This window comes from Lepisosteus platostomus, chromosome 7, assembly GCF_059453375.1.
Source record: "Lepisosteus platostomus isolate fLepPlt1 chromosome 7, fLepPlt1.hap1, whole genome shotgun sequence".
NCBI classification, from domain to species: Eukaryota; Metazoa; Chordata; class Actinopteri; order Semionotiformes; family Lepisosteidae; genus Lepisosteus; species Lepisosteus platostomus.
The window spans coordinates 48550823-48573728 of record NC_142617.1 but is presented as its reverse complement, the minus strand read 5'-3'; the positions used below and the strand labels follow the sequence as shown (position 1 = coordinate 48573728).

The window sequence follows — 22906 nt, the reverse complement described above, 5'->3', positions numbered from 1 at the left end:
TCAAACAAGCTGTGTTTGAATTGAAATGCACAGACAAAGGCAAAAGTATTCACTCCCCTTTAATAAACTGTTAAAAAAGGAATATACAGTGCATTAAGATCAGGATTAAGTTTTTATATTTACTGTACACTGCTTTTATCTATTCTGTATACAGTATATCCTTCTTTATAGGACTAACCGGAAAAAGGGCTATTAAGATTGTTAATATTCTTTTAGCTCAACTCAAATAAATAGCTGATGCCAATGGCACACACATAGTGTCCCTTCTCTGATCATATCCCTGAAACTTCTCATTCCTGTCACAGCTGATCTGAAAACAATCTTAACAGAAAACGGACTACATTGCAACAAGATGCAAGTGCTGATGTTTTGAAACCTTCATAACCTTTTTAGCGGGTTGCAAATTGAAACTCTCCTGCACTTTGCAGCAAGAGAAGCTCACAATATCATTTTAATGTAAAATTAAAAAAGGGGCATTTGTCCCAGTGGGTACTTCCACTATGAAGGTATCAAGAGTGATCTTTAAAACCATACAGCCACAGAACTACTCAAACAGTAGAGGAAAAAAAAAAGTAATTTATATCTCAAGAAACAAGATTTTAGATTGGCAAACTAGTGGTCCAGTATTTCATCTATAGAACACTTTCTGTGGGACTATCATTCTGAATACTTTCTTTCATGGCCATAAATATGCACAACCAACAGGAACTGGTGTTTGATATCCTTTCCGATTTTTTGATGGTTCATTCCACATGATGAAGTGCAAACAGAGTATTCATCATTTTAAGAAAGTATTGAAAGCAAGGGGTGCTTACTAGGTCTTGATAGATGCTGTGTTTTCTTATTTTTGATAAATTATTAATCAGAGACTGAAAGGGAAATATCAGAGGCCACAAATAATTCCTGTAACTCCCACTGCAGAAATGTAAAGAAAATGAACAACAGCTGATTTGTTTTCTGTTTTTTTTTTATATAGTGACTAACTGCACTTTGGGGAAAGCCACAGATCATTGTGATGCAGGTCAATAAAATGGCAGCACACCAGATACAAAGAGCAAATGTAGTTTAGGTACTGTATATCATGTCTCCCTCAAAATGACACGCAATTTGAAAAACATTCATTTCTTTTGAGAATACATAGCAGCTTGATAAACATATATTTAACATCACCTTTCATAACTCACTGACAAGATGAAGATTAGGAGGCAGCAGTATCCACACCATTAAGCCCCCTGATCCTTGGGATTGTGTGTTTAATCTTGAAGTTAAAAGGGAAGGTTTCACTGGTAAATTAACCCTGGGTGATGTATGTCTTGCCTCAAATTTAAAGAATGGTTGTTCCTGGTTGTCTGTCATTTAATTTTTTTTTTATTCCACAACCTGTTATATTATTCTGCAATGCATTGCTATTTTCTTGCAAGAAATTTGGATTGAACAAAAACTGAACAAGTGTAATGGGGGCAAAGGCTGTCTCATCCGGCAAAGACAAAAATGTTAATGAAGTAAAACTTAATACAATCAATGGAGAAATAGCTTATTACTAAAAGTCACAAATAACTTAAAACAGAATGGAACGTGTAAACAAAGGCTCATTACCTTGAGAGTTCTGGGTGCATATATACTTCTTGATCAAGGCATCTGTAGTTTGTGTGTAGAGGCTGAGAGCGTATCTCAAAGACTGCAAGTCTGGGCTCTTCTCTAGAAATGTCTTCTTCAGGCCATTTCCACCAGCATGGAAATATTGCTAAGAGAGAGAAATTTCTAAATGTAATATATTATTGTTAATATTAACAAAGAAAAATGTTTACTTCCATAATTAAAAGGCATGCATGTATGAAAACAATGCAAAATAAAAGTTCACACAGGCAAATATTTTTTTTGTGAATCTCATATTTTACCTGATATTATATAAACACAAACACAAAACACAATTTGTGGTAATTTACTTTGGGGTACATGAAACACATAATGGGAATTACATTTAATTTTTTAATATGACGATATCGTGGATTTTTGAACCAGGAGCGTCTACTGTACAGTATACTGTATGTCTGACTCAAAAATATATCACCTGCATTTATAAAAAAATAAGAGCTATATTATAAAAATGTGATTAGTAACATTTTGGACAGGGGAATTAAATGTTTGTTTAAACTAGATATAATAATAATAAACTTTATTTTATATAGCGCCTTTAAAGGTGGCTTCTCAAAGCGCTTATATACTGTAAATGATATGATATGAAGGAGGCAAGACGAATATACTTGGTGGTTCCCTGTCCTATTGAGATGAATGAGGTATATTTAATGCTTCAGATGTCAAGTGTGATTCTCCTAAAAGAATCCGATTTCAGTTGTCAGTTTCCAGATTCATTCCTGCCCTGAAGGCTTTCTCCCAGCACTGGAAGAAGACGGTTGTCACAATCAAATTATAATGCTGTACAAACCGATGTCAAAATAAAGACAGCTGCTTAACCCCCTTGAACTCTGCAAATTAAATCAAGCAAACAAAACCAATCATTTAAGAGAAATAAGATAATAAATTGCCTTCTGTTGCTGGATTTCATCACAAACTTAATTTTTCTGGCACAAATGAATAGATTAACTTGTTTGCCTTCCAGCTTTACCTACAGTAGCTAGATTATTCAATGTTATACTGATTTTGTATGTACTGTAGATGGGCTGTAGGTGTGTCATTGGTTCTACACCAAACACAAGAGATGATAAAAACAGAAATCTCTAGCATTTGTCAACATTCTGTTAATACAATTAACTACAGAAAATGTGTCTTTCAGTGAAAGTAAGAGAAACAATAATTCTGTTTGATATGTTAATTGTTTTCCTCACGCTTGAAAAGCATTGTGTGCACAGAACTGAGTTCTTGTTCTAAATGTGGCACAGTGTGTTGCTACGTACACTGACATCACATTTCTGGGTTTACTTTGCTTATTAAAAGAAATGTAATCCTGAACATGGTGAAAAACTCACTAAAGTCAATAAAGTTTCTGAAAATAGAAAGATAGTAAGCTTGCATCTTTGTTTAACAATAATTCTAGCCTGTAAGAAATATTGGTATTCAACCTGTTATTTACAATAGTCAAATAATAAAATGGTTGAATTGAAGGTGCAGATTGCCTTTGTAATATAGAGTTTGAGTAAACACTGAGACTCCTTTATATAATAAGTTAAAATGCAGTTTACATATTTCATAGAATTTCCAGTAGAATAGACTTCAGAAATGATTCCTTGAATTTATTTTTCAGAACGGGCAGTGTAGCTGTTTTTCTCCAGCAATTGCTTAGAATGCAAATGAGTCCAGTTCATGCATTCATCTGAGAGTAATGACTTACTTCTGTGGTCTATGTGCACTTTCACACGTGTGCTTTAATGATTATTTGTTCTCAGCATGCCAGTGTGGACTGCAGTAATGTTACTGAGTGAAACAAGCCCATCTGCTGAGTCATTATTTGTAAAACGTTTTTGAAAAGTTCACTTTCAACATAAAGTGACAGTAACTAGTATATTACATTTTTTAAACCAGGACTGGGTCATTTTTTATTGTGATACACATTCACTCAATATCTAAAATATGTCAAGTAGTCTAATTTACAAAATTTAAAGAATATTTTTTTATTGAAATTATTGTTCCGACAAACAAAAAAAAGACACAGCAAGGGCAAGTCTTGTTCAAAATTCATTTGCCTCATGTTATGTGTTTAATATAAAGATGCACGCCAGGCAAAAAAGAGACAAAAATGATCACAAAAACCTAGCTATATTAATTCTGGTATTAAAATTATCTATACAGCTGTGCAACTTTTTAACGGCCAGCAACCATATCACTCTGCGACTCACAACTGGCAACCCACTGAAGCTAAGCAGGTGTGAGCCTGGTCAGTACCTGGATGGGAGACCTTCTGGGAAAAACTTAGGTTGGTGATGGAAGAGGTGTTAGTGGGGCCAGCAGGGAGCGCTCATCCTGCGGTCTATGTGGGTCCTAATGCCCCAGTATAGCGACGGGGACACTGTACTGTAAACAGGCGCTGTCCTTCGGAAGAGACCTAAAACCGAGGTCCTGACTCTCCGTGAGTGTTTCTCGAAAAGAGTAGGGGTGTAACCCCGGCGTCCTGGCCAAATTTCCCATTGGCCCTTATATATATCCTAATAATCCCCATCTATGAATTGGCGTGATTACTCTGCTCTCCTCCCCACTGATAGCTGATGTGTGGTGATCATTCTGGCGCACTATGGCTGCAGTCACATCATTCAGGTGGAGGAGGGGAGTCCCCATTACCTGTAAAGCGCTTTGAGTGCAGTGTCCAGAAAAACTATATAATTGTAAGCAATAATTATTATTATTAATGTAATTTCATGTTGTTTTATTTTTTTTACTCTGTGTTTCTCTTCCTTTGTGTAAGAATAATTCTATGGTGATCACTGAAAGTTTAGTCATTTAATTAGAAAATCCTAACCAATTTTTATTTTGACAATTAATACTGTACTGCACAGTACAGAAAGTACCCTTTTATGTTTATGAATGACCAGAGAGGAATAAATTATGTTAATGTCAAGGAGTACCTGACAACAAGCCAATTAGATCTGATTGTTAATGTAATGGATTAACCTCTACAACACATCATATTGGTTGCTTTGTATGTTATACATTATGCACTACATTCAGTCTTTCTTGAGCTGTTGTGATCAAGGTTTTGAAGATTGTGATTGATGTGAATTAAACCCCGCTAACTGACAGGTTTGATCTATTCTCACTCCCAACAGTCAGAGATGCTATAATACCAGTAAACAATAGTGGATGCTTTGAGTAAATTGTTGCTGTTCATAAAATACTGTATTGTTTTTATATATTGTATAATATATTGTATTTCCTGAGTTTGTATAAGATGTTCAATCCTTGCATACTATTGTAAACAGTATTTAATTTAAATGCATCTGCAGAAATACATAAACAGGTAAAAACACAAAACACGTCAGTTGTCAGTACTGCTGTAAGAATCATTCCACTGTATTCAAGTCCCACTGAAATCAGATGTCAAAGAACTGTGAGATAGAAAGTGGCAGAATGCATTTTGGAGTTTGGTTACAGCGATGTACTTGACACAGAAACCATGCGAAAATTAACATGTTCTGCTTTCATATACTGTAATTTAATACTTATCTGATTTTATCTGATCAATACTAATTTGAACAGCCTCACTTTCATCTCAACAGCCTCACTCATCTTGATACCACGAAATTTTGATGTGTGAAGGGATTATGATCCTAAGAGAGTATGATTCACATTACAGCATACGCAGATTTGGTTAATTTCTGATTGCATTTTCCACTTGATGACTGATTAAATTGTTTTGCATTTACTCTCACCTTTAAAGACAATGTAATAGATTTTTACAAATGGAGGTGCACCTTGCATGAGCAATTTGTTTCTGCCCCTAAGATTTAACTGTCCCCTCCCCTGTCTTTTTGGGCTGTGTGAAAAAAAACAGCTGTTAGCATGTCCTATGTGTTACTCAAAGTCAGTTTGGTACTGACAATATTTTTGTTCTATTTCTCCAGGTTTCTGTGAAGAGCACAATGGAGTGATTGAAGTCATGGATTAATCGTGTACCCAAGCCTTAGCGTAAGCTGTCTAAAGTCCTGATTCCTTTGACATTTCCTAGCTCCTTGGCCATTAGGCCAGAGCTAGCATTGAGAATTAAGAAGGAAGCTTTCTGCTTATCTTTATTAATTGGGTCTTCCACACAGAATACTGATTAAATGAATTTCTGCATCATGACTGATCTAAACATAGAGTCAATCTCCCTGGAGACACACTAATCAATGCGATTCTACAAGGTAGAGCTATATTTTCACAATACAGTTCATGGTGGTCACATTTTTGAAGGTTTCTAAATGTCGTTAGCTCAGTATGACTTAAATAAGCAGATGTCTATTCTCCCCTGCTAATTAGCAATCTCATCCATTCCCCAGATACCTGGAGCAAACTAAAAAATGCTGATTGACCAAAAATGTTAGGATACTACGTAGACCGAAAAGGTACAGATGTTAATTTAAAAAGTATAAGTACTGTATGAGGTAACAGTGTAAATGTAAGAGAAGTTCCCAGCTACAATTTCCAATTTAAAATCCCTCTATTCAGGTGGATGTAAGAGGCGGTGATTAAACTGCAGAAACGACTGAATTCTAATAAGATACAGGTGGCCAGTAATTAGGAGGTGAAGTGAGGTTGCAATAGTAAGTTTTTTAAAATAGATGTGTAATGAGGGGAAGAAAAGATATCTAATTATTTACCATTAGGTGAAGATAAAAAAGCACTCTCAGACGTTCAAGAGAACAAGAATATCTGAGGATAAATTAGTTTAATTGTCCAGCTTGTTACCAAAATGCTGATTCATGGACTAAGGCCTTAGGGAATAAAAACTGCAAATACCTTGATAGTAGGAAGCACCACCTCCATGACTGCACACTGTCGGGGAGTCAGACTTCTTGCCTCTTCCCTTATCACGTGCTCCTGGAAAAACAAAAAAAGGTTCTGTTTTTTCTTCTAAACAACCGTTTTTTTCTTGACCTATTAGGAGTTTGCCGGGATCAATTTTTTCTAATGTGTTTTTTAACAATTTTCATATGAACTATTATTTCTGAAGTGTTTTTTGTGAAGTGTTTAATGTTATTCTGGTTTATGCAGCAGTTTTACAAAAAAAGAATTTTAAGTTAAGTAATAGATGCTGTTCTGTCTTCATTTCTTTAAATACTCCAGCAGGAGATGTTAAGAAAATAGGATTATTAACAATCATATTATGCAGGTTTTCATATTCATTACTAAGACAATGTTTTCTGCTTCTGGATGATATTTGAGACAAATATAGCAAGTTCACCTCCTGTACATTTAGATTTTGCATTCCTATTAAGATTCAAAGCAAGTACTGAAAAATGTATACCGACTCAATGTATTTTTTTTCAGAATCTGGAAACTAAATAAAAACGAAGCAGTTGATGATATTAGAGTCTAGATTCAGATCCTCGGAAACAGATTTAAAATGCTTTCACAGATAAGTAAGAAGACTGTTAGTCTTAAGGGTAATAAAGCTAAACTGGGGCTGACAGTCTACACCTGCCTATCAATCACCAGCAAATAGACCTTTCATCCACAACAACAGCACTTAAGAGACCTGAAAGAACAGCAGCATTTACGGATATGAAATATCTGCATTAAAATTGTATGGCATCAGAAATTGTTTAATTATGTGTGCAAAGTACAGAATTTATTAATTCCACTGCAGATGGTGATTTCTGGCTTTCAGTATGGGACCGCTATTTATGAAATCCCTTTACCAATTCTATGATTTCTCATGGGGAAGGTTATTCAGCTCTGACCATGTGATTTAAATGTATTAATTCAAATGACATCACATCAAAAAGAACTATCTTCCTGTTGTAACAGAAAGAACAAGGTTCTGGTTCCCGAGATGAAGTTAAACAGAAGAGTTTATTGCATGCAAGGAACAATAAAGCCGAAGTCTTGTTTCCCACAAGAAACAACAAAACCGAAGTATTGTTCAAGGTGCTGGTACAAACTTTAGGTTTATATAGTCCTTCCTTGCTGCTTCGGACGTCATTCGTTATTATGGTAAAGAGGAGGGTCATGGTATTTGGCCAGTTAAGAGACCCTGGCCAAATGGTCAGTTTAAGATTATGTCCACAGGGGGTTGTTAGCTCGCATCTGGAATCCTTATCAGTTAACCCCTTTCCTGCCATAAACTCCAGCCTTAGAAGTCTAATCTTCATGCAGAAAGGACTTAAAATTAACCCCGTCTTCACATCTTACTTCAGCCCATTTAAGAGGAGCATGGGTGTATTCATGGAGTCTATTGACAGGATGAACACAGATTTCCATCCAGAATGTTCACATATTGCCCAGGATTCAACAAAACTCCATGGCCCCTGTGCATTCTAGAGATAAAGTCAACAACACTACAATTCAGTATTCTGGGAGAAGTTTTAAGGGAAACTTAAACTTAAACTTTAAGGAGAACAACTCTCTTCCAATCCAACACCCATTGAAAATGAATCACTAATTACATTGCTCTTAGATTGTATCTTTACCTGTACAGGTTATCTTGCACTATGCACAAATATGAATTGACTAATTATGCCTACTCATTGTGCCCAAAACATCTGACTGACACGAGCCCTTTTAAGATATTTTCCTATCCAATGGAAATCACAGGACTTTTCCAATCAAATATTGGGGGCAAGACTCAAAGTACCTGTTCATTAACTTTTCCTCAAAAGGTCATTTTGAAAGATCAGCTCCAACACAACAGTTTCAATGCTTTGTTGAAGCATATCGATTAGTTGTTAACTCCAGCTAAATGTACAGCACACAAAACAGAACTGAGATTAGGAAAGTTTAAAACTGCCTATTACTCTCTGTTAAAGTCAACCCATGACTGCACTCACTAATAAGTTGTGATGCTTACACTACTACAGACTCCTTATAATGGTTCACTAACTAAAACTGTTAGATCAGATTACTTCATCTTAGGGACTTATTAAATCCTTAGTGAAATAATAAACATGATATATTATCAAGTGATAGAACATTTACTAAGCTGTTTAGTTGTTGCAGCTGATACCTTTACTTCTTTCTTGAAAAGGCTGGATGAGTTCCTTGGATCAATTACAGTTACCTGTTAACTGCCAGATGGGCTAAACGGTCTGAACGCCCCCCCTCCCTCTCATTTGTAACCTTTCTTATGTTCTTAACATCACTTACAGTTGCAACAAATTCACAAGGTTGTCATCAGGAAAAATACCAAATCTTTTTTTAGCAAGTGTAATGATGTTTTACCGAACGGACATGACAGATGTTTTCATTCAATTAATTAAGCTGATCAATATTTTCCGTCAACCAGACTGCTCAACAAGGGCAGCTGCCACAGGCAGCAGTACAAGCTGTACATCCGCAACATACAGTACCCGTTGCATCAGGTTGCAGATGCAGTCCTGAGGAATTCTGTCCTGTTACGGCCCCAAGTGTCTAGGGGTAAAGGGGTGTAACATTTAGGATAATTTCTGGAAGCAGCTGTGTTCTGGAGAGGGACATTTTTATCAGCAGGTGATTTTCAGCAGGTCTGACGTTCAACAGGTTCAGCTGCCTCATGTCCTGTGTCCAGTAAACACTCTCACTAAACAAGTCATTACTTATGCAATGTACTGTATAATAAATTAAAAAATAAACTAAAAAAAATTCAAAATAAAAATGAATAACAAATACATCTAATAACAGACTAATTGACACTCATTATTTTTCAGATATTTTTTCACAGTAGAATTACAAAAGTCATATAAAAAAAGGATAAATGTTTTGCTTTGTAAGAAAAGCAGTAAAACTTTAATCCACAACAACAGCACTAATATAGGCAACTATATTCACCTCCAATCAATAGAGTGATAAAGACATGAAAACTGATTCCATCTCTGTATCTCTTATTTCATCTAATTATTAAAGCTTTTAGCTGCATCAAAGACTTGAACTGAACTGAAGCTGGTTAAAGCAGTGAGTGAGATGTAGTGAAGGTTTCAAATATCAAATTCTCAATCAAGCATTAAAAAATGACATAGTGAGTGCTCTTCTCCAAGGGCTCCAGATAATAAAAATCTACTACGGTTTAACACATTGCTGTAAGGAATCTGCAGAGTGTTACCTCCTGCTTAACTGTGAATTGATCTGGGCTCAGCTAGAGTTAAGTGAATTTCATGAAAGGCAGAGAAGTGCTGACTCATAATGATACTGCATAAGCAACAGACATTATTTTTGACCGACGTGACTTGGACAAAAGGGTCGAAATGTCCCATCTCTGAGATTCAGTACAAATGTGCCAAAAGCCTTAACAAGCCTGACTCAAGGCTTTACTTGTAAAAGATTTATATTAATTGTAAGATCACTTCCTCTATTACTAAACAAGGGAAACACAAAATAAATGTGTGAAGTCTAAAATAAAAACAAATTAGGTCACAATTTAGGTAATCTAACAAGAAATTCAAATCTTTCATTTTGATTTGGTAACAGCATTATTTGCTAACCAAAAGTACATTTTGGTTGTACTTGCACTACAGTTCCTAAAGTACTGTACATTGCACAAGTAGTTAGAAACCTCTTGATTTATTGGTAATGGATACAATAATTTAAAAATGCTCATTTCAAGTTCAGGTTCAGGTTAAAAAAAGTTCATTTCATAGATAAAAATAAATCTCTTGGCTGCTGTGCCTGACTATTGATATTACTTGGTTCTTGGATTTAAACAAACAATTGGGGATAGTACACTAAAATTCAGGAAAGTGTGCTCCTATTTTAAAACAGTACTTAGGAAATGAAAAAGATTTTAATGTTTATTCTTTAAACAGGAATACAGAATCATAATATTTGTAACATGTCCAAGTGCTGAAAGTGAAATTGATGTATTATTAGTTACAGTATATCGTACATTGTAAATGTACAGGGTATGTGTGAATTGCCTCAAATTGTACTGAGACAGCAAACAGAAGAATATCTGCAAGCTGTCCTGGGGAGGGTTTTGAAATCTCAAATGTCAAATTCACCAAAATACCCGTTATAGTGAAAATATGTTGGAAAAAAAACAATTATTCTGAGTTGATTCAATAAAGTACATGGTGTAAGAAATACTGTAGCAATAAAACTAAAAGGAATGTACGTTAAGTAAGTTAAGAACAACAGATTAATACTCCCAATTAGAAAAAAAAGAAAGAAATCCTTGAGCAACAACATTAGTTTCCAATTCATTTTATGCCTGTTTTGGGAGTTTTAAAAAGCCTTTGATTTCACATGTTTCACAAGACTTTATTAATAAAAGCACCTAATAGTCTCAAACACAAATGGGGTGGTACACCATGTCCTTTTTAATTTCCCATATGGCGAATAACTAAACTATTTAAAGGAGTAATGTGAGAGGACAGGTGCTATGACTCTAGTTATTTGTTTCATATTTCTGATATCTGCAACATTCTGTCTGCAGTTTTCTAATATTCCCATTTTACTTTCCATACCAGAGTCTATATTGTTAACATAACCTGAAAATGTTAAATTTACAGTATCATATGCTCAGTTTGCATCCACATGCCATTGGTATGTGGAATACCATCAGGTCCTGGAGGTCTTTTTTATCTCGTTCTTCTAGTATCTATATCTACTGTATAGTATGATAATGTTATTTAAAATATAATTTTTCTTTCTTGGTAAACAGTTGAGTCATATATACTGTATATATTCCGTCATCCATTTCTCTTTCATCATCTAATTTTTTCATTTTTATTAGAAACACTTTGCTCTTTCTTTCATGGTTGTTCTGCTGTCATATCATCGGTCATATTTCATAAAACCCACTAAAAACCGTACTCTGCAGGATGCAGCTTCTGTTTGCACAGAAATATAAAAGAAAAAGCTTTCTAATTGTCTACTGGGACAGTTCCCAGAACTGTTATATTTCATAGGCTCATTAGATAAGAGAGCTAAATACTGAAAGGGTCATATTTATAAATTCCAAGGATAGATAATGTTTTTACTAAGAAGCATGATTCATCCAGTTGCAATGGACAAGTTTGAAAAGAATAGATGTCAGTAATGAGTTAGCCATACCTTGAGTTTTGATAGCTGTCCCAAATCTTTTGCAGCATTGAAAATCATCTGAGCTCCTTGCTTTATAAGGAAAAAACAACTGGATTACAGACAATACTTTGTAATTTGAATGAACTAATTTTTTATCCCTCTCTTTAACTTAACTTTAAAGAGTGCCTCAGATCATAAACTATTAACAGAATAATTGTATATATTATTAAATATTAAATTATGACTAACTATAATGTTTAAAATGCATGTCATACTAAATGCACTGCATAACACCAGGTTGCAATGCAGTAAAAAAAGTTTATAAGAGGGTGGAATATATAACAATCTACATTTGCATGACATTTGCAAGAGAATATGTATTTTAATTTACTTTAAGGTTATACCAGGGAATGATTACAATATATTATTTAGCAACACTGATAACTAAACTAAAACAAAACCTGCAAGTCCAGCCATGCGTGACATATCTGAGGAATGGCTTTGCAGAGCTGCCACATTACTCAGTTTGAATAGAAAAGAATTTGAACACAGTCCAAATGGAAGGTCAGTGAAGTTTTCCATTTTGGGCAGCTGTCCAAGCGCAGATGAGGGAGTATTACGGTTTTAATCTACTGGTATATAAATATTATATATGTACATGTAGTGGATGAAAAGATGGGTTCACAAAAGGATTAATGGACAGATTCCCTGATAGAAGATATGCAGATGCAATACAGTGCAGCTTAAGCTTCTTTATGTTCCAAACAGCTACAGAGGGAGAGAAAGAGGGAGTCGTCATTACACAAGATCACACAGTATATTAATTATGTCACTGGTACTTACACTTTGGTCTGCTAATGGAGGCAAGACAATCTGTCTTTCTATTGTGTTCAAAACTATTTTCCACAACTCCTTCAAAACTCTTTTCAGTACTGTCTTCTCACAGATTTTTGCAAACAAGGTGAGGCTACAATACACAAATAATAATTGCCACAAAGAAAACAATGTTATTAAAACATCAAAACAGTTTCTACATTTTTAAGATATGCTTTTAAATATTGAGCTGTGTGCTGCTACTAAATCCTGGTTTATCTTTGTGAAGTTCATAAATTATTTCTCTTAATGGCCATTTTTATTTTTTACAGGGATAAACTAAGGCTCTATTGTTGTTTGAAAATGTAAATTCCTACAAATGTGTCTATCCATGTCAAAGTCCCTCAATGTTCATAAATAAATAAGAAAACAAACCTACAGTTTTACACTTTAATCTTAGTGAATTATATATTCACGGGCTTAGGAAAAAATCTTTAGGCCTGAAAGGATTTAGTATTTGCATATGATTAAAGAGGATTCTCAGTAATACCCCATTGCCCTGAATGCTGCTTTTATAAAGGTCTCTGAATCATTCATATGTAGAGAAGTGCAAAAAGTTGCAAGCTTTTTCTCTAGCATACAGAACCATTAGGTGATATACCCTGCTAGGAATTAAGGGAATCTAAAATCCTTTTACATGTAGAGCTATGATAATTTAAAAAAATGTGAAACCCAATATATTTCACTGCATGTTCTCAGGTGCACAGTGAGCAGGATTGTTTTAATACAGTAAACTGAGGAAACCCTCTACAGCTCAAATCCTATCAACTGTGGAGGTTCCCTGTAAGTTCCAGGTGTGGGCAGCCATTTGGGGAATCCTTATTAAGAGGGCAGTTATGACAGCCCACAATGACACCAGAAATACAGTACTCATCCAAGTGATCCAAAGAACTGAAATTAGTGTATTAACTGGGTGAACTGCTTGGCTGTCTCACGGCTATGCAATTCACAGGTCTACTATAGATAAAAAATAATTGTTTGCTCCTTGTTTCCAAACACTGGTACTCAATATTATAAACATTGCATCACAAAAGTGCTGAACTGCAGTTAAATCATTTCCATGTCCTGTCTTTGTAGGTTTGTCTCCTAGGCTTCAAGCACTGAAGTCGTGCATTCTGGCAAAACCTTACTTTTTATCCAACAGATCCATGAGTGGCCTTAGCACAGTTTCTGCATCCATGGCTGCATTGCTTTTGTTTCCAGGGCCATTTCCTCGCATCTGACTCAGTTCTTGGTTCATCTGTTTGACACAATCTTCAATAACAGCCTGGAAACTAGAGGAAACAAGCAAAGCAACCACATTTTGGGAAAGATACCAGTTCTAGCAAGCATGTTTGCTGATTTTCATCATTCTTAGGGAGAAAGCTATACCTCTGTGTTTTTTCTCTGCTCTTGAAATTCCCTCGAAAGGTAACAACAGCTGTTTTTTTGGTTTGAAAAGTAAATGTTTTAGAAGTAATTAAATATATCTGTCCCTGGACTTTTTCATTCATTCCAGAGAGTACTAACTACAAAAACTGGATTCGATAATACATCAATTCAATGCCAAGACCTTAAGCCACTTACTGTTTCTAAACACTGACATGTTGTTTGAACAGATGGTCATGTCACACAGATTAAATAAAATTTCGTTTACCTTGCACCAAAAACTGAGCTTAACTCATCCAAAACGCCATTGAGTTTTATCTGTAATTCTTTCAGGAGATCACTGGCTTCAGGATCCAGCTGCAAAAGAAAAAAATATTAAAGCCATAGAGAATAAACCTCATACTTTTTCTAAAGCTCTGCAATGCTTGACTATAAAACTAATAAAAGCGTAATGCTGCTCTGGATATTCATGTTACTTATGGGCCTCAAGCAAAACTTTTATGTCAGACACTCTGTATAGTACATTTCATTCCACAGCACAAATAAAAACAGCCAACGCTTTATTTAATTCTGGTCGAACTGTGTCACTCTTGCTTAATGTTATTTAGGAATATCCAGCCCCTACAATTTAGAAACAACAGTATCTGTAGTGATGTTACTGTATATCTTCTTTTCCAAACTTGCTGCAATAGTACTGTACTTGAAGAGATACACAAAGTTGAATAAACCTATATACAGTATACTTGTTGATGGCTTCTCTATCAGTTAGGACAGGTAGGGCTTCACTACTGTACATTACTCTCTCATTGATTAGATCCATTGCTAAATTCCTGCAGGGCACAAAGAAGGAAATACAGAAGTGAAGGTGTATTAGGAGGAATAAATGAAGTGTGTCAGACTCGTTTGTGTTTTTATTGAAGGTGTTCCTTAGGACTTGGAATAAATTGCACATTGCTAAGTGCAAAGAAGGACTGCCTTCATATTTTAATTTGTACTGAGGAACCATTTATTTGTTCATGGATCATTAGAACAACAAAATGCTGCAAAAAAGAGTTATACAGTATGACAAGCAAACTAACACAGATCTCACATAAAGTATTTCACATTAATGATAGACTTAAAAAATGAATTAAAACTTACATTTCCTTCCTATTGATTTTGTTCCTGATTTTGTTTAGAACAATTGTACTTCAATTATTTCATCGGCTTTTAATGCAAAAGTTCAAGGGACCATAGAGTTAACAAACAGTTCTTGGTACTACTGAAAATAGTCAAACATATGTCATATGCATAGTTCTTTCAGCTAAGCATTTAAACACAAAAGACGTTTTCAACAGTAGCGAGCAAACTAAAAAATCTTAACCACTTATTTTTATAACTTGCTAACCAATGAGATGCAGTGTTTGACCTTGTTGAAAATCTGTTTTTAATGAGACACTTCCTGAGCACGTACGGTTCCTGCTGATAGGCGCATGTCAATAATTTCAGGAGTGGCAGGGTTAACTAAAGATGCCATTTACTCATATTTTCTTAAATAATGTTAATGGATTAACAAGGTTTCTTCTCTTGAGACTGGGTAAATTGTGGTTACACTCCAACCTATGACATTCTGTTTTTCCTGCAAATCAATATTGCTTTGAATGGAAAGTGCTGTCTTCACTCATTCTCCTGTCTGCATGAATGTGGGCTTGAAACATTATGTAACAGGGCACTTACAGTAACCTTTGCTTATTCTTCTTAGAAGTTATTCTAGTTTAGAAAAGACATACCACTTTGAAAAGCATCAGGGAATTTAAAAAGAGCTTTTAAATCTACTGCTGCTGAGTGGAATTTGAAATAAGCAAAAATAATATTACAGTACTCTTAGACAAATTCTGCTATACAGCCACCAAAAGAAGGTCTATTTAAGAGCATAATGGAGAAAAATAAACATGTCAAATAGTAAAATAAGAATCAAATACATACTGTACTAAAGCCCCATATGTAGGAGACAAATGATATTAAGAAAACAGAAGTGAAATGGGAACCAAGCCACAGTGTGTAGCAGTTTGAGTCTGTGTACAACACCATTTAACAAAAAATCTCAAATAACAACATTTACTTTTACCATCTACACATGGACTTTGTAGCCAATGATTCAGGAATGAAAGCTTATTTCCTCACCCAGAACATTTAGAAAAGTGTTATAACAGTTCTTCACAGTTCTAGTCTTAGAGTAGACTTATGCCTTCTGGTTTTTATTCCAATGGAGCTCTTGGTTAATCAGTTTTAATTAACCTTTTATTTAAAACTGTTTGCTTTTTCACTGTCTTCTTCTTGGTTTCTAATACAGTACATGTATTATTTCCAATAAATGTATCTTAATGTAGCACAATACGGTTTAAAAGTATTGCTCTCTTACAGATTTTGGCTATTAATAATTGATGTACAGTACTGTATATACAGTACACCAGTTTAAATGATCTTGTCAAATATGCTATAAGCATTCTAAGTATTCAGCAACAGAAACTAATTTAAAAAAACTGGAGTTTGAATAAAGGTTTAATAAGGTTAATTATACAACAGCTCCGCTGACACAAAAACCAGGAGCCACCGGGGTGCGAAACAAAGTTTAATAGCAGTTAAACACTACTCCACATTTGAATCAGAAGCCATTAATTAAATGTAGCGTTTCAAAGCTGAGCTTTACCAATTAAAGTTCTACATATTGGAGTCACACATGTACTGGGGATATGAACATACTGTACCTTTCGTAGTCTACCACCTCAGAAACAGTGTCTTGTTTATTAGTGTTCACAGAAACACCAAATATTTTACTCTTGTAATGTACAGTAAATGCCAAAGCCAAATAGATTTGTAAGATATTAAGTAGCAGACTAATCCAAATTCTAACCCTAACACTAATGCACATCAAAGTTAATAGGCTTTTACTGTATTTTAACAGGTACTTTATCATACACAATTGACACAGTAATTATAATTATAATTCATTTCAAAGATGCATCCAGGAACACTCTCTGTCGCCCATAAAAAGAAAACAAAAAGGAGCAGAAAAGCATTGAAGGAATCTGAACATGCTTGGAAAAAACACCACCAGCTCAGGGTGAAATTTTGTTCCATCAGAAATGGCATCAGAAATGCCATCTTAAATAGTCTACACAATTGCTGTTGCTGGAGGAGTGAAGCTTGAAATGAAATAAGCAGTTTTGTACCATTAAAGTTCTCATTACAGTGCACTAAAATAGATATTGGGAGCAATCTGTATGTCACCCACTCCCATGTAAGTGTGACAGATATGTTTCATTACGTTAAATAAAGAAATCCCAACAGCAGAGGGTAATATTTGACACACAAATTAAAAAGAAATCTTGTGTACATGACATGCTGGTCTGTGGATAATGCAGGACATAAACATGAAGGATGGATCACCTCATGCATATCACACACTTAATTCTGAAATATTCAGCGAGCACTTCTTCGACAGCTACAGCATAAACACAATCCAAGATAAGTCAGGCTCTTGGCAAATCTTCACAATTTGCTTTAGAAATCCAATACATGAATTTTCTAATGGTATACTTGAAATTATTTGAGGTTCTAAATGTAATTATTTGAATTGGAAAGGAGATGTCCACAATTTTGATGTGCTATCCACATTTTTTCCAGTACACTAGGATCTGCTGGCCATAATCTCACTTGTTCACTTTCATACCACTGAACCTGTTTAAAATGATCATGGTTCTGTTTCGCAAACGTGGAAAGAAAATTAAATTGTTTTTTCATTATGTACTGTATACTAAAACATACAAATCTTATTTCCTTAAGTATGGAACATTGTTTTTTTTTCCTAAATATTATTCCACTGTACTCACAGTTAAAGAAGAAACATCCAAGATGTCTCAATCTATCATGCCAATATGTCTGAGCTGAGTGACCAGGTAGACATTACTGCATACTGCATAATGAGTTGGATAATCTCATAGGGTCCACTCTATAAAAGAAAAGGTCTTGTCTCAGACTGAGGAAGACTGAGATTTGGTCTTAATGTGGGGACTTACTGTCAATGCTTCAACATACAGTATTGTATTTGGCCTTTGTGAAGGAAAAATTGAAAACCCTTTGAGGGGTGTCTGAGAAGCCAAGGCACACTCAGACAATATTTTTAAGAGTCAAGAAGTCAGATGTCTGGAAGAAAACTAGTGCTCAATGAAGAAGAGAAATTGTTTTATCGATGACAAAAGTTCCATCTTTTTCAAAAGGGTTACCACAAACTAATTTGGATTAAATAAGATTAAGATAAATGCAAATACAGTATATAGTCAAATGCAGGGTGTTCTGCTTGGAATTAAGAGCAAAAAAAGCAAATGTTATGACCTTTCTTCTCTATCTTTTTTCTCGGTCTTGAAGATTATCCAGCCTTTCCAAAGCTTGGATAAAACTCTTTTATAACTTGAAAAAATACAGATCACAAAACATTTACCTTTTTTTTCAAAAGAATACTTGACAATTTAGTATTGCAGAATCTGGTCAGATTCCAAAGCTTTAATAGATCATCTATCATTGTGCCACCATCACACCTGAGACATCATAAACAGTGAAATAAGAAAAGGGAGATTTCATGACTCAGGACCTTAGAGCAATTGTTCTTGGTGTTTTATGGACCCTGAGAATATATTCCATTATAACAGACTAAAATCTACTGAGAGCCACAACACTACCATGCGAATCATTTCCGACACTCACGTTTACACACCACCAAATGCACTGTTGTAAAGAGAAAAGGGAGATACAATAAATATGAAACCTGACAACCCAAACCACTTTTTTCCTTTCAATTTTATGAAGTATACTATGTAGGCAATGACAATATTTGAATTCACTGATTTACAAAACAGGATGAACTGCCAGTTGTGCATTAACACTGGAAAATGTTATGAAGGCATGGCAAACAGAACACCCCGTCAACCCTGATAAACAAATGTGTTGTTATTTGTGCAGTCTGTGGCATTGATCCCCCCACAGACTTAAAAATGTTAAATTATCCTAACTGTTTTCACCAGGCCCATCTTGTGTACTACTGAGCTTATACAACGAACATCACAGATGCTAATCTCTTCTAAGACTCGGTGAATGAAGTGCTGACCTGCAACACTTGAGAGACAGCAAAAAGTGAAGACAAAGCATCAGTTTATCCTTTTACTTAAGGACTCCAGCTCTACAGGAAAAGTTTTGATCAGATGAACTGTTTTTCGTCTTTACGTGCTCAGTAATCTCAGTGCAGATCTAGACTACCCCGGCCCACACAGGATCAGAGGTTTGTGGGTTCAAATCCTGGGTGGAAAGCATGTCTCCTTATGAGAGCTACTTAGATTTCTCCAATAAATGCCCTGCTGTATAAAAGGGTTACCAGGTCAGCTTTGTAAATTATCGAAAAAGCTGTTCTAGGTGATGGCATTACAGTATGTGTTGAGAAAACAACTCAATTCTTTGACATTTATATCAAAAGAGAAACAGCTCCCAGGAGTTTCAAAAGGTAGATGTTACTGTTAACCAAAGGGAAATGAGACAATGACCATTAACTGTTAAATATACAACCTGGGTACAAAAGTAAGAGAAACCAGAGCTAGATGTTGAAATGTGATATTAAATTTCACTTTGCTACAATCAATTGTAACAATGCAAATACTTATGATTTTTCTTCAGAATGTATTTAACTAACTCCCCTTACCCTGTTTTTCGGTATGCTGTTCTGTATTTTTATTTTTTGGTAATTTCAGAATTAATACAAAAAAATAAAAAAATGACATGAATGTGCTTGCTTTGTGTTCCTCTTTGCTCCTTGCATCCTTAACCTAAAAGGCTTCATGCTATGGGCGTGTGCAATCAGTCTCATTCATTTCCTTTACAATAGCAACATTGGGAGCCCTTTGAACAGACCTTACAAAAGGACACTGTCCCTTCCTCCTGACGCCCAGCAGAATGAAACACAAAAACAAAGACAAAGATATTATGGGTCACATGAAACTAAAAATGATGCTGTCGACATTACAGTAAACTTGTTAGAACATCATAAAGCAAATTTCAGGAATAAGAATGACAAAAACCTCTTTTCAAAGTGTTAAAAACTGTTTAAAAGGCTGAGCAAAAATCAGTTATTGTATTATAATGTCACGCAACAGACCTGTTTGCCACCCATTGACTCAAACATCTTTTCCAGCTGGACACGTAGCTGTTGAATGTTGTTCATGAGGATGCAGGGCTTAGAGGAAAATAAGGAAAGCATTTAATTGTTACAGTAAGAAACAATGAGACATGGTCAGGAAGTCATGTGTATAACTCAGGCCCAGCATAAAACCTATAAATCTGCAATATAGAAATTAATAAATTACCAGCTGTCTGAAGTGATTTGGATCTTTCTTTTATAAGGATATCAATACTGTAACTAGACAGTTAATCTGGAAGCATTGCTGTCACATGGAGGACAAAAAGATTATGTTTTGAAATCTAAGATCACAAGTGCTTGACTCAAATTGCAGGAAGACATATAACGATTACATAAAAAACTGAAGGAAACAACTGTAAATTCATATTGATCTTAAGATTAGGCACAATATATTTATACAGAACTCAATGTCTGAGGACGAATAGTAATTCTTTAATTGACAGCACATTTGCTGTATGCTGCCAGTTTTCTGTTGGCAACTGTCATGACCGCTGGAAAACTGCTGTCTATGCTATACATCACTTTACTTTTAATAAACAATCCCTGAAGGGCTGAATGCCATTTGAAATCATCATATATATCTCTCCTAAAGAAATGATACTTTTCCAATGGAAGACACCTAGTGCAAAAACAGAACAGGAGATTCACTTGAGGCAACTGTCCTGTGTATTTTTGTGCTGCAAAATATAAAGACTCATCAGCACAGAGGGTTTTAATTGAAAGTTCAAATAAAGGGACTTCAGCAATGAGGATGTCAAGTCTTAAAAAGGTGACAGAGTTGTAAGGAGGCAGGCCTGGCTGTCCAGTGATGACACATAACTTTGCAGAAGCAAGGTTTCATCTGTCATTATGTACTGCAGTGTACATGACAAGAAGGAACCCTGTCACACTTCTGAAATGTACTGCCACAGAAAATCTCCAGCTTAGGTTTTCTTGGGTGAGGGAGAGCTGCCAATTTAGGGATGCAATAGTGCTTAAGCTAGCAAGAGCTTTGAGTCACTGCGGTACAGATTAAGTGTCCTGCTATTAGATTTTTGCTGTAGCATTTGGATAGTGCCCATCTTCTGAGACTTAATTACCGGTCAGTCACAATCCTCCTCCACCCAATGTTCTCATTCTGAGAGTATTAAAGGTATTTGCTCAAACAAGAATATTGCTTTCCTATGTTGCCCAGATGCCCACTTTTCACAATCAGAAAACGGTTTAACATCTGTGAATTATCAGTGGTCACTGTAAAAATCAGATTTATTACAGAAATATGTTTTGTCCCTGTCGCAGTTTATACTTGCTTTTTCCTTTGTTTTTTTGCTCAGGATGATTGAGCTCATTACAGCCTTTGGATTGTGATTCATGTTCAAATCCTCTAATTCTGGAAATGGCCTACAAAGCACTCCTTAATTAATCAGAATCTTCACTGCTGCTCACAATACTGCTTAAGTTCCTGAAAATTGTATGTTATATAAAACATACTTATTATATTTCAAACTTCTTTCAAATGATATTTCACAATAAAATTGTTATCAATCAAAATTAATATGGAAATAAAATGATTAAGCTGTGACTTAAAGTACTACAAGCCAATATGTAAGCTTATTACTAAACTCTAATGGCATAACATGGGTTTGCATGACAATTTTCAATCAATCAAGTTATATCCCTGGACTACGATATATAACATTTAATTGATTATGAATATAGTGTAAACCTCTTTTTTATAGCCCAGACAAAATTATCACAAGTGAATAAAAATATGAGTGTACAGTATATACATCACAGAAATGACATTTTAATTATGCTATTATTTAAGGATACAGATAATATTTAAGGATATAAATTAGTTATACTGTATATAAATTCGGCTTTTTCTTTCTTACACCTTTTAATCCTCATGTTGCAACAAATTAGGAAACAACTATCAAAATACACAGTTTTCCTACAGAGTCAACATACAGTCAACTAAAAATCATATGTTCTCGTGCTTACCAGTTTCTCCTTCGACACATAAGAGGCAAAATCCTTAGATATAATTGCAGCATATTGCAGAAGCACTTTGTTGATGGTCTGTTGGGGGAAAAACAAAGATTTTAAGGATTTTTCAAATTAATTTCAAATTAAAAAATAACTTCTGAATTTTCAAAAATCATTTGGTGATGCGGCACTTCATATTGACATTACATTCCATTACTGACCAGTACTTTGTATGCAGTTTCTTGTAAAGGTTAACATATACTGTACAGTACGTGAACACAATCATTGGTTCAATAAATGGTGGACTCTTAAAGCCATCTGTTCTAAATCTTAATCTCTAACGAAAAGTAAGTGGCATATGTTAGCATTTCACTAAAATATTCTGGTAAGACATATTATTATTATTATTATGAATATATTTCAAATTCAGAATTAAGAATTCCTAAAATCAAATATCTACTATTTGTTAAATACAGTACACAAACTATATTTCAATTCCTATGTACAGTAGTATATACCAAGTGAAAAATCACTGACAGCCTGAGTTCAGGTTTGTATTCTACAGTGTACAACATCTTACCCAATTCCATATTAAAAGAAGAGAACAAAGCTACTTTGATGAGTTACTTTTCCTGGCCGTGGTAGGAAGTAATACGTTTTTTTATATTATGATGATCGTGGCCTCTCTATAAGCCTATTACACAAATGTACCACAAAATGCACTAAAGTTAGGATGCACACTGACAGTCTGAAGGTGCTTTAATGTGTCAGGCCACAGTTACAGCTGGTTGGCTTGCTGGAGCGCATTCATTTACTGTCTGCCAACGTCAA

At 35.0% G+C, this 22906-nt stretch overlaps 1 protein-coding gene across 1 annotated transcript in view; it reads right to left on the bottom strand.

Moving 5' to 3' along the window:
- The window catches only part of unc13c (unc-13 homolog C (C. elegans)), a 141785-nt gene that overhangs the window by 15611 nt on the left and 103268 nt on the right, over positions 1-22906 (bottom strand). Inside the window, exons 22-30 of the mRNA XM_088640914.1 lie at positions 22091-22168; positions 20066-20143; positions 19822-19848; positions 14153-14241; positions 13647-13790; positions 12487-12610; positions 11674-11733; positions 6448-6528; positions 1597-1744 (exon numbers count right to left, since the gene is read on the bottom strand). Coding sequence (XP_088497040.1) covers positions 1597-1744; positions 6448-6528; positions 11674-11733; positions 12487-12610; positions 13647-13790; positions 14153-14241; positions 19822-19848; positions 20066-20143; positions 22091-22168 — 829 coding nt within the window. The remainder of the gene's footprint in view (positions 1-1596; positions 1745-6447; positions 6529-11673; positions 11734-12486; positions 12611-13646; positions 13791-14152; positions 14242-19821; positions 19849-20065; positions 20144-22090; positions 22169-22906) is intronic.